Below are 13,126 nucleotides of genomic sequence, written 5' to 3'. Positions count from 1 at the left end.
TGCACCCAACTCCAGCTCCTTAGAGACCGTGTTAGGGAACTGGGAGCTGGATGAACTTCGGATCATTCGGGAGGCAGAGGGGGTAATAGACAAGTTGCAGGGAGGTAACCACACCCAAGGTACAGGACAAGAGTAGCTGGGTTACAGTCAGGGGAAAGAAAACAAACGGGCAGACAGTGCAGGGATCCCTCGTGGCCGTTCCCCTTCAAAACAAGTATACCGTTTTGGATGCTGTTGGGGATGGGGGGGAATTACCCACCGGGGGTAGGCCCAAATGTCCTATCTCTCACACGGAGTCTGGCTCTGGGGCTCAGATGGGAAGGGGGAAGAATAGAAAAGCCATAGTGATAGGAGACTCAATGGTTAGGGGAATAGATAGGAGATTCTGTGGTCGCGAGCGAGACTTCCGGAAGGTATGTTGCCTCCCGGGTGCCAGGGCCAGGGATGTCTCGGATCGTGTCTTCAGGATCCTTTTGGGGGAGGGGGAGCAGCCAGAAGTCGTGGTGCACATTGGTACCAACGACGTAGGTAGGAAAAGGGATGTGGATGTAATAAACGAGTTTAGGGAGTTAGGCTGGAAGTTAAAAGCCAGGACAGACAGAGCTGTCATCTCTGGTTTGTTGCCGGTGCCACGTGATAGCGAGGCTAGGAATAGGGAGAGAGAGTGCAGTTGAACACGTGGCTGCAGGGATGGTGTAGGAGGGAGGGCTTTAGGTATTTGGAAAATTGGAGCGCATTCTGGGGAAGGTGGGATCTGGACAAGCAGGACGGGTTGCATCCGAACCAGAGGGGCACCAATATCCTGGGAGGGAGGTTTTCTAGTACTCTTCGGGAGGGTTAAACTAATTTGGCAGGGGAATGGGAACCGGATTTGTAGTCCAGCAACTAAGGTAGCCGATGTTCAGGACGTCAAAGCGTGTAGTGAGGGAGTGGGGAAGGTAACACTGACAAAGGAGAGTACTTGCAGGCACAGAGATGGGTTGAAGTGTGTATACTTCAACGCAAGAAGCATCAGGAATAAGGTGGGTGAACTTAAGGCATGGATCGGTACTTGGGACTACGATGCGGTGGCCATCACGGAAACTTGGATAGAAGAGGGGCAGAAATGGTTGTTGGAGGTTCCTGGTTATAGATGTTTCAATAAGATTAGGGAGGGTGGTAAAAGAGGTGGGGGGGGGGGGGGGTTGCATTGTTAATTAGAGATAGTATAACAGCTGCAGAAAGGCAGTTTGAAGAGGATCTGCCTACTGAGGTAGTATGGGTTGAAGTCAGAAATAGGAAAGGAGCAGTCACCTTGTTGGGAGTTTTCTATAGGCCCCCCCAATAGCAGCAGAGATGTGGAGGAACAGATTGGGAAACAGATTTTGGAAAGGTGCAGAAGTCACAGGGTAGTAGTCATGGGTGACTTCAATTTCCCAAACATTGAGTGGAAACTCTTTTGATCGAATAGTTTGGATGGGGTGGTGTTTGTGCAGTGTGTCCAGGAAGCTTTTCTAACACAGTATGTAGATTGTCCGACCAGAGGGTAGGCCATATTGGATTTGGTACTTAGTAATGAACCAGGGCAAGTGATAGATTTGTTAGTGGGGGAGCATTTTGGAGATAGTGACCACAATTCTGTGACTTTCACTTTAATAATGGAGAGGGATAGGTGCGTGCAACAGGGCAAGGTTTACAATTGGGGGAAGGGTAAATACGATGCTGTCAGACAAGAACTGAAGTGCATAAGTTGGGAACATAGGCTGTCAGGGAAGGACACAATTGAAATGTGGAACTTGTTCACGGAACAGATACTACGTGTCCTTGATATGCATGTCCATGTCAGGCAGGGAAGAGATGGTCGAGTGAAGGAACCATGGTTGACAAGAGAGGTTGAATGTATTGTTAAGAGGAAGAAGGATACTTATGTAAGGCTGAGGAAACAAGGTTCAGACAGGATGCTGGAGGGATACAAGATAGCCAGGAGGGAACTGAAGAAAGGGATTAGGAGAGCTAAGAGAGGGCATGAAAAATCTTTGGCGGGTAGGATCAAGGAAAACCCCAAGGCCTTTTACACATGTGAGAAATATGAGAATGACTAGAGCGAGGGTAGGTCCGATCAAGGACAGTAGCGTGAGATTGTGTATTGAGTCTGAAGAGATAGGAGAGGTCTTTAACGAGTACTTATCTTCAGTATTTACGAATGAGGGGCCATATTGTTGGAGAGGACAGTGTGAAACAGACTGGTAAGCTTGAGGAGATACTTGTTAGGAAGGAAGATGTGTTGGGCATTTAAAAAAAACTTGAGGATAGACAAGTCCCTCGGGCCTGACGGGATATATCCAAGGATTTTTTGGGAAGCAAGAGAAGAAATCGCAGAGCCGTTGGCAATGATCTTTTGGTCCTCACTGTCAACAGGGGTGGTACCAGGGGATTTGAGAGTGGCGAATGTCGTGCCCCTTTTCAAAAAAAGGGAATAGGGATAACCTTAGGAATTACAGGCCAGTTAGTCTTACTTCGGTGGTAGACAAAGTAATGGAAAGGGTACTGAGGGATAGGATTTCTGAGCATCTGGAAAGACACTGCTTGATTAGGGATAGTCAGCACGTATGTGTGAGGGATAGGTCTTGCCTCACAAGTCTTATGAATTCTTTGAGGAGGTGACCAAGCATGTGGATGAAGGTAAAGCAGTGGATGTAGTGTACATGGATTTTAGTTAGGCATTTGATAAGTTTCCCCATGGTAGGCTTGTGCAGAAAGTAAGGAGGCATGGGATAGTGGAAAATTTGGCAGTTGCATAACGAACTGGCTAACCGATAAGAGGTCAGAGTGGTGGTGGATGGCAAATATTCAGTCTGGATCCCAGTTACCAGAGGCGTACCGCAGGGATCAGTTCTGGGTCTTCTGCTGTTTGTGATTTTCATTAATGACTTGGATGAGGGAGTTGAAGGGTGGGTCAGTAAATTTGCAGACGATACGAAGATTGGTGGAGTTGTGGATAGTGAGGAGGGCTGTTGTCGGCTGCAAAGAGACATAGATAGGATGCAGAGCTGGGCTGAGAAGTGGCAGATGGAATTTAACCCTGAAAAGTGTGAGGTTGTCCATTTTGGAAGGACAAATATGAATGCGGAATATAGGGTTAACGGTAGGGTTCTTGGCAATGTGGAGGAGCAGAGAGATCTTGGGGTCTATGTTTATACATCTTTGAAAGTTGCCACTCAAGTGGATAGAGCTGGGAAGAAGGCCTATGGTGTGCTAGCGTTCATTAGCAGAGAGATTGAATTTAAGAGCCGTGAGGTGATGATGCAGCTGTACAAAACCTTGGTAAATACTGTGTGCCGTTCCGGTCGCCTCATTTTAGGAAGGATGTGGAAGCTTTGGAAAAGGTGCAAAGGAGATTTACCAGGATGTTGCCTGGAATGGCGAGTAGGTCTTACGAGGAAAGGTTGAGGGTGCTAGGCCTTTTCTCATTAGAACGGAGAAGGATGAGGGGCGACTTGATAGAGGTTAATAAGATGATCAGGGGAATAGATAGAGTCGACAGTCAGAGACTTTTTCCTCGGGTGGAACAAACCATTACAAGGGGACATAAATTTAAGGTGAATGGTGGAAGATATAGGAGGGGATGTCAGAGGTAGGTTCTTTACCCAGAGAGTCGTGGGGGCATGGAATGCACTGCCTGTGGAAGTAGTTGAGTCGGAAACATTAGGGACTTTCAAGTGGCTATTGGATAGGTAAATGGATTACGGTAGAATGATATAGTGTAGATTAATTTGTTCTTAATCTAAGACAAAAGTTCAGCATAGCATCGTGGGCCGAAGGGCCTGTTCTGTGCGGTATTTTTCTATGTTTTATATATAGAATTTAATTATAACTGAAATAAATTGTGCTTTACCTTCTTCCAAGAACTGAATGTCGGATGTATCAAGGTTATGATCAGTTTCAAACAGCTGCTTCCCTGAAATACAAAAACACTGCTTGAAAATATTGAATCATTAAATAGAATAGTGCTGCATGAAGCCTGTTGCACTTACACTGAGCCTAAAAAAGGTACCCATTTAGTCCATTCTTGGAGATGCAGGAATATCTACCAAAAGGAGGGAAGACTGGGAACAGTCGAAAAAGCTAAAGAATCAAGAGTGATAAGATGTTTGGAAAGGAAGTTAAAGGAGGGTCTTAAAGGAGTGGAGAGAAGTGAAGAGGAAGAAGGCTTGGTATGGGAGTACTACACGTGGGCATCGGCAACTGAAAGCTACCAAAGGTGAGGTAAAGAATTTAGCTAGTTCAGGTTTCCTCCAGGTCGTGTAGCATATGAGGTAACTTATTCATTCCACTGTCTGCCCAAATCAAGGTATTTGACTCTGATCAAGTTTTTCCACAGCTGACATTTATATGGGCGGGCCTAACAAGCACATCTTGCCTTTTGGTCATTTTGGAATTAAACACACATTTACACAAACAGATCATGAGCCTGGCTTACAGCCACTTACTAGGAGTACAGGTGAACTGCCCATCAACCTATATGACTTGAAAGTGTCATAATATCCACGCATGAACATAATGAAGTGCAGACAGTCAGTGATTGACACACAGGATGACCAATAAGCACACAGCACAGTGCAGCCAATCACCAGACAGGATACTACCACTATAAAGCCAGAGGGCACTAGGTTTCCCGCTCTCTCTGGACCCAGCCACTGAGACAGTCAGAGTCCACGAGCTAGCACAGTGCAAACACCATGCGGTAACTAGTAAGTCTGGTCAGGCTAGTACAAGGTCTCCAGTCAGTTCAGTATAGTGTCGCTCCACAGTTAAATATGTATGTTAGTTCTGTCGTTCAATAAAACCGTGTTGGATCTTCTAGTGTTAGAGGTCTGTTTCTAGCTTCCCTGCATCGAGTGCAGTCCACACCGAACCTACCTGCCTAACACATCAGAAAGGTACTCAGGCGTTTACCCATTTGTAGCTTTCAAGGTCATCGCAGCAAGCCTTCCTACTACATCAACGTGCAGCCCCTAAGAGGGGATGGAGATTGCGAGAAAGAGAAACGGTGTATAGGGAGTTTGGCAGAGTTGAGATTACAGAGCGAGAGGTTTAGGAGATGGGGAGGAGTGAGGCAACATGGCTTTAAACACAAGGGTGAGAAATTTAAATTTGAAGCATCAAGAGACAATGTAGGTCAAGTGCAGGATAGGATACAGCCAGCAAAACTTTAGCGAAGCAGACATGTATGGAAGGTGGAAGACTGGCCAGCAGTAACTGGAGTAACCAAGTTTGGCGATGATAAAGGCGATATTAGTTTGAAATAAGCTGTTAAAGTAGAAATTATGAAAGTAGACACTTGGATTGGGAAAAATTCAAGTAAAATCAAAGTGTTTTCACATTCAAAACAAGTGTATCTAGCATACCTGTTAGTTTAACTTTTCCAGCTTGCTCCTCTTCCTTTTGCCGTTTTCTTCTGATTTCGGCCAACTCTGCATCAAATTTTGCTTTCCATGATAAGAAATTCTCAATTGAAAGAAGTGTACCATGGAAAATAGCCTATAAGAATGTGAAGAAAATATAGTTCTTTGAAACACTGCAGATGTTATGGATATTAGTGAATGAATTACACGCTGACTCAGAAAGTGACTAAAGAATGTTGAGAAAAAGAATGACAACATTAAAAAAAACTAAAAACTCTTCATTATCCACAGAGGAATTACAGCCCATAATACTCTTAATTTTACACATAAACTTAAGAATTCTTTCTCTTATCTTAATGAAACAAGGATTTTTTATTCCAAAATATATCCTAGAGCTGCTTATTATATATCAGTTTAGCTCTTGCAAAAGTGAATTGACTGGACTGCCCTCATACATTTAATTGTGGAGATTGCAGCATGGCCCTTTTACGACACAATTCTTCAAAATCTGACAAGTTTCTTTTGATATTCACACCAGCTACTAGAGAAGGCAAACAGCCAAAGACCAACATGATAGCAGCATTGACAAACTTGCCAATCGTGTTAACCATGATCAAATAATGTAATCGCAACCACTGGAATCTTTTTATTTCTACTAACTGGGTCACTACCTGTTTGCGTTCCTGCACATCAAGAGTGGGCAGTAAAGGGTTGTCAGCACATAGAACAACCCAAGTAGTGAATGCAAAACACGTGACAAGGGAACTGGATAAGTTCTTCTGACCAATATGGATGCGTAGAGATGGTCAATGCGATTTACATTTGTACCTTATGGTCATTATGTACTTGTACAATCTGTTCTTGATTAGGGGCGACTGGTGTTGTGCAATCAGAAAGGAACTGGTCTAGGGCCAAGGCTTACATCAACTTATTTTGATGAGCCTACAATGTGTTTACCCTCCTGTTATGAACCTCCTCCACCATTACCAGCCCCCCCAAACTCAAAGACCCCCAACAGAAAATCCCGCCCACCAATCACCCCCCCCCCTCCTCAACCACCACCACCAAAACAAACACCAAACGGTGACCAGCTCATTGAAGTACTGAATAAACAGCTGCCATCTCGGGTAGAACCCCTCAACTGCCTCCTCACGGTGTGCTTAACTTTCTCAGGATATAAAAACTCCTAAGTTCCCCTAGCCACACTGAGGCACTGGGTAGAGTAGCTGACCTCCACCCCACCAGCACCCACCTTCGAACAATCAGTGAGGCAAAGGCCAGGACAACTGCCCCACCCGTCTGCTGTTCTGACATCCCAAATATGGCCCCTTTGGACAGGGTGTCAGATCAATTTGTAGAATCGCCGACATGGTACTAAAGAAGGAGACCCAGAACCACATGAGCTTAGGACACAACCAGAACATGTTCACATGATTTGCCGGCTCCCTCCCACAAACCTCACACTCATCCTCCATTCGCGCAAACAACCTGCTCGTCGTAGACTTTGTCAAGTGGGCCCTATGCACTACTTTTAACTGTATCAGCCCTAATCACACGCATAAAGTTGTTGCATTCACCCTCCGAAGCGCCTTACAACACACACAATCCTCCAAATCGAACCCCAACTCCTCCTCCCACTTAGCCTTAACCCCCTCCACCAACACTGCGTCCTACCATAAATCCCCGATGTACTCATCCCTGCCAACGACAGAACCCTCTCCAACAACGGGAACGCAGGCACCGCAGGGAGTGTCAGAAAGTTATTTTTCACGAAATTGCGAACCTGTATCCCCCTGCGAAAGCCCAAATTTCTCTCCCAACTCCTCTAGGCTACCCTCCTTTTAATGCATTGCCGCAGGGAGATCTTTCAACGATCATAATTTTGGTCTCTCAGATTCCTTCTCTTAAGTCTTGCTACATTCTTTTCCAGCTACAAATATCTTCTCACATGCCCTCTCTTTAATCACATCTTTGGTAACCTCTTCAATGTATTTTACCATTATCTCAACAATGGGGCAGCACGGTAGCATTGTGGATAGCACAATTGCTTCACAGCTCCAGGGTCCCAGGTTCGATTCCGGCTTGGGTCACTGTCTGTGCGGAGTCTGCACGTCCTCCCCGTGTCTGCGTGGGTGGGTTTCCTCCGGGTGCTCCGGTTTCCTCCCACAGTCCAAAGATGTGCAGGTTCGGTGGATTGGCCATGATAAATTGCCCTTAGTGTCCAAAATTGACCTTAGTGTTGGGTGGAGTTACTGGGTTATGGGAATAGGGTGGATGGTGTTGACCTTGGGTAGGGTGCTCTTTCCAAGAGCCGGTGCAGACTTGATGGGCCGAATGGCCTCCTTCTGCACTGCAAATTCTATATCTATTTGACTCCTTTTTTTTTTAAGTAACTATACAAATGCAAATTGCTGCAAATAAATTCAAAGTGTTGGGTCTGAGGAAGGGGTATAAAATAAGTACATTGGTATACATAACATGAAAGGTAAGGAACAGAGAAAACAAGAGTTCAGAGCACAAGTCCCAGGAAATGATAATTAACTTGTACAGAGCATATGCCTGGGCCAACTGGATTACACTGCAGCCCTAGTAGCGCAGTGAACATTGTAAAGTACGATTATAAAGGGCAGTATGGTGGCACAGTGGTTAGCACTGCTGCCCCTCAGCACCAGGGACCCTGGTTCAATTCCAGCCTTGGGTGACTGTAGTTTGCATATTCTTCCCTTGTCTGCGTGGGTTTCCTCCAGGTAGTCTGATTTCCTTCCACAGTCCAAAGATATGCAGGTTAGGTGGGTTGGCTATGCTCAAATTGCCATTTAGTGTCTAAAGTTGTGCAGATTAGGTGGGATTACAGGGATTCAGCAAGAGGGTGAGCCTAGGTATGGTGCTCTTTCAGAGCAGACTCGATGGGCCGAATGGCCTCCTTCTGCAATGTAGTGGTTCAATGGTTCTGAGAGATTATTGAGGTATTGAAGATTCTAAGAGAATATAGATAAATTGAACTACAATTTATTTAAAAGTCAAAAAGTGGTTTTGGGACTCAAAATAGGGGAAGTGAACAGATGGATTTAACTACTTTATATCATGGGTGATGAACAAGTGAAACAATCTTCCTTGGCAGTTGTGGATGTAGATTGAATTAACAGTTTCATAGGGAACCAAACATATATTAGTAGAAATAATGTTATCAGAAATGAGCAACCATTTGTCGAGAAATGTTTGGACTGGATGCATGAATCAGAGTACAGATCCAGAATTTGATCTTCAAACCTTTTCAACTTCTTCAGCTTCTTTTTCTTTTAATAACTTTTCCTCTTCTTTCCGCCACTTGATTTGATCCACAATTTCATTTAATTTTTCTTGTACAGCTGTCACTAAAGTGAATATCATCACCATCCCAATGTTTTCTTGTATCTGAAAGAAAGACACATTGCACAGTGCAAGAACAAGATGAAAGAATGTAATTGTTTTCACCAGAACATATTTGACGGCAGAGATCACTATCAGACACAGATGCAAAATTTGAAAAAAAAAGTTGAGCTTTGGAAGAGAATTCAACTGCTGAAACTAATTAAGTCCTGTTACAAAACCTAATACACGTCATTTTCATTTTTAGTTGCCCTAAAGCCATGTGTTTTACTTTACGATTTACTTTCTTCTCATTCACCTTTTTAATCCATAGACGACGAGGACAAGACCAAGTACAAGACGGTGCTCCTCAAATTCGGCACACACTTCAGTGTTGAAGTCAATGAAAGCTTCGAAAGGTACCTGTTCCAGCAGCGCTTGCAGGGTAAGGACGAGCCTTTCCAATCCTATTTAACACACCTCCGCATCCCCGCGCAGTCCTGCGGCTACGGGCTCACCTCAGACTCCATGATACGCGACCAGATTGTTTTTGGGGTCATGTCGGACACCCTGCGTCAGCAGCTCCTTAAAGTTAAGCAACTAACCCTAGCGGCTGCCATCAAGACCAGTGTCTTGCATGAGAATGCCACCAGCCGGTACTCCTACATACAGGCAGCTGAAACGGCACGGCAAGGGCCCCATGAGGCGGAACGGGTCCAAACGATCGAACACCTCCCGGGCCATAGTCTGGAGGAGGGCGACCATTTTGCGCGCTTTCTGAGGCCTCCGCGCTAGTACGCGCCAAATGAGGGGATGGTGCCGTGGAGGAACGCGATGCGCAGTCCCGCACCACGCAAGACCGTACCGCGCATGCGCGGTGGTGCAACGAACGCACTGACGTCACGACGTGCGGCAACTGTGGCTCCGCACACTTAAAGCGACAATGCCCTGCAAAATCGCAACAGTGCCTACGCTGTGGCAGGCTTGGCCACTATGCTGCCTGCTGTCGAGCAGCCCAGCCTGCCAACTCGCAACGATTTACCCAGCCTCACAGGAATGTTCAGGCAATCCAACTCACCTTCACCGAGTCCGATCCTGACTTCATGCAGACCAGTGACTCCGAGGACAGGGAGTCTTTTCGAGTTACTGTCATAACCAAGAACAGGCTGTCCCCGAATCAAAAGCACCAGCCGCTGTTGGTGCACAGCATTGATCCGGACGACGAGTGGTGTGCCACCCTTACGGTCAACCGATCCCGGATCAGATTCCGTCGGGACACTGGTGCTTCCGCCAATCTCCTCGCATGGTCAGCATTTCAAACCCTGGGGGTCAAACCAACAATTCTTCCATCCAATTGCCAACTGGTCGACTATAATGGTAACGGCATCCTCGCCACCGGGTCATGCCAACTCGAGGTGACGCACAACTCGCGAAAAGTCACCCTACCCTTTGAGATCGTGGGCTCCTCAAAGGACTCCCTGCTAGGCGCACAGGCGTGCAAGCTCCTCAACCTCATTCAGCGCGTACATTCCCTCTCTCCAGAGAACACGTCTGACTTCAAGATGCGGACTTCAGGGCACAACTAAGTGCCATCATCACGCAACACCGAGATGTCTTCGAAGGCATGGGCACACTTCCCGACACATACAAAATCCTGCTCAAACAGGACGCCACGCCTGTGGCTCACGCACCTCGCAGAGTCGCAGCACTCCTCAAGGACCGCCTCAAGCAGCAGCTGCAGGACCTCCAGGACCAAGGAGTGCTTTCCAGAGTGACAGAACCAACCGACTGGGTCAGTTCCATGGTGTGCGTCAAGAGCCTTCCAGCGAGCTCCGGATCTGTATCGACCCGGAGGATTTAAATCATAACATCATGTGGGAGTATTACCCTATCCCCAAGCGTGAGGAGATCACGTGCGCGATGGCTCGAGCCAACATATTCGCCAAGCTGGATGCATCAAAGTGCTTATGGCAGATTCAATTGGACAAGTCCAGCAGAAAGCTGTGTACTTTCAACACCCCATTTGGCAGGTACTGCTACAATAGAATGCCATTTGGAATCATATCAGCATCTGAAGTGTTCCACCGCATCATGGAGCAGATGATGGAGGGCATCGAGCGTGTGCGCGTCTATGTGGACGACATCACCATCTGGTCACCACCTCGCAGTAGCATATCAGTCGCCTCCAACGGGTTTTTAAGCGAATACGGGACCAAGGCCTGCGCCTCAACAGAGCCAAATGTTCTTTCGGCCAGACCGAACTCAAATTTTTAGGAGACCACATCTCCCGGTTGGGTGTGCAGCCGGATGCGGTCAAGGTGGCAGCCATCACGGCCATGCAGAAGCTGGCGGATAAGAAGGCGGTGCTCCGGTTCTTAGGAATGGTCAACTTCCTAGGAAAGTTCATCCCTAACCTCGCTTCCCACACCACGGCTCTCCGCAACCTAGTTAGGAAGACGATGGACTTCCAGTGGCTTCCCGCCCACCAGTGTGAATGGGAGGAGCTCAAGGTCAAGCTGACCACCACCCCGGTATTGGCGTCTTTCGATCCTTCAAGGGAGACGAAAATATCAACGAACGCTAGCCAATCTGGCATAGGGGCGGTGCTCCTGCATCGAAATGACGCCTCGTCATGGGCCCGTTGCCTATGCGTCACGGGCCATGACCCTCACAGAGCAGCGCTATGCGCAAATCGAGAAGGAGTGCCTAGGCCTGTTGACCGGTGTCGACAAGTTCCATGACTACATGTATGGCCTTCCCCAGTTCACTGTGGAGACCAACCATCGCCCGCTGGTCGGCATCATCCAAAAAGACCTCATGACATGACCCCTCGCCTACAATGTATTCTGCTCAAGCTCCGGAGATTACCTCGTGTACACACCAGGTAAGGACCTGATCATAGCCGATGCTCTGTCCAGGGCAGTCACCACTCCGTCCGACCCAGAGGTTTGTTTGCCAAGTCGACGCCCACGTGGCCTTCACGGTCGCCAATCTGCCGGCCACGGATGAACGCCTAACCCACATTCGCCGAGAGACTGCGGCTGACCCCCTGCTACAACGTGTGATGCGCCACATGACTGACGGATGGCTCAAGGGAAAACGCCCGCAGTTCTATAATATTCAAGACGATCTGGCAGTCGTTGATGGCTGGACCGCATCGTGATCCCACACAGCATGCATCACCTGGTTTTAGGGCAGCTGCACGAGGGCCATCTCGGCGTAGACAAGTGCCGTCGGAGGGCCCAAGAGGATGTCTACTGGCCTGGCATAAATGAGGACATTGCCAACACGGTGCTCAATTGCCCCACCTGTCAGCGATTCCAGCCGGCCCAACCACGGAAGACCCTTCAGCCCCATGAGTTGGTCACATCCGCTTGGTCTAAGGTAGGCATGGACCTGTTCCATGCGCTCGGCAGGGACTATGTTCTCATAGTTGATTATTTTTCCAGCTATCCCGAGGTTGTATGCCTGCATGACATCACATCATCGGCTGTTATCCGTGCCTGCTAAGAGACCTTTGCTCGTCACGGCATCCCACTCACTGTGATGTCGGACAATGGCCCCTGCTTCGCGAGCCAGGAATGGTCTAACTTCGCTAACAGGTGCAACTTTGTACACGTGTTGTCCAGTCCCCTGCACCCCCAGTCAAATGGCAAAGCAGAAAAGGGCGTCCACATCGTAAAGAGGCTCCTCTGCAAGGCTGCTGATGCAGAATCCGACTTCTGCCTCACCTTGCTGGCCTATCGCTCGGCTCCACTGTCCACGGGCCTGTCACCAGCCCAGCTGCTGATGGGTCGCACCCTCAGGACCACTGTACCGTCCATTCATGTCCTAGACCTCGCTCCGGTCCTTCAGCGGATGCAACAGTCTCGCGCGCAGCACAAGGCGGCGCATGACGCTTGAGCAACTGATCATCCTGCTCTGGCGCCAGGTGACAGCGTCCGAATCCATCTTCCGGAGGGTGGCTGGTCTGCGACTGCTGTGGTTCTTCGGCTGGTGGCTCCCCGCTCATTCCTGGTTCGTCTGCCTGATGGCTCCATTCACCGCCGCAATCGGCGTGCCCTTCGTCTGGTTCCACGCTCGCTACGCGATCCTCCACCGGTGCCACGCCCTCCTGTTGTCCCTGACCAGGACATTGTAGAGCTTCCGGATACTCTGCATCCTCCTCACTTGGCCGTGGCCCGGCCCGATCCTCAGCCAGTGGCTCCTGACCCACCCTTGAGGCGGTTAACCCGAGTTTGTCGCCCACCTCAGAGACTGGATTTATGGGCCTTACAATGTTGGACTCAATGCTTTGTTCTTTCATCCTGTTTCAGCATTTCACTAGTTTGTTTATAGCATTCGTTATTAGTTTTGTTGCTGGTGTCACACCTTGTTTTTCTTTTCTCTGCGCC

The 13,126-nt window shown here is 48.1% G+C and overlaps 1 protein-coding gene across 2 annotated transcripts in view; it reads right to left on the bottom strand.

Moving 5' to 3' along the window:
* Window positions 1-13,126, bottom strand: part of rwdd1 (RWD domain containing 1) — a 36,807-nt gene that overhangs the window by 1,821 nt on the left and 21,860 nt on the right. For both annotated transcript variants that reach the window (XM_072499445.1, XM_072499446.1), the window contains 3 exons: window positions 8,655-8,798; window positions 5,388-5,520; window positions 3,875-3,937 (listed from right to left, as the gene is read on the bottom strand). In XM_072499445.1, coding sequence (XP_072355546.1) covers window positions 3,875-3,937; window positions 5,388-5,520; window positions 8,655-8,798 — 340 coding nt within the window. The remainder of the gene's footprint in view (window positions 1-3,874; window positions 3,938-5,387; window positions 5,521-8,654; window positions 8,799-13,126) is intronic.

This window comes from Scyliorhinus torazame, chromosome 4 (genome assembly GCF_047496885.1).
Source record: "Scyliorhinus torazame isolate Kashiwa2021f chromosome 4, sScyTor2.1, whole genome shotgun sequence".
In the NCBI taxonomy this organism is placed as follows: Eukaryota; Metazoa; Chordata; class Chondrichthyes; order Carcharhiniformes; family Scyliorhinidae; genus Scyliorhinus; species Scyliorhinus torazame.
The sequence above is the reverse complement of the archived record's forward strand: the minus strand, read 5'-3'. Positions and strand labels throughout refer to the sequence as shown.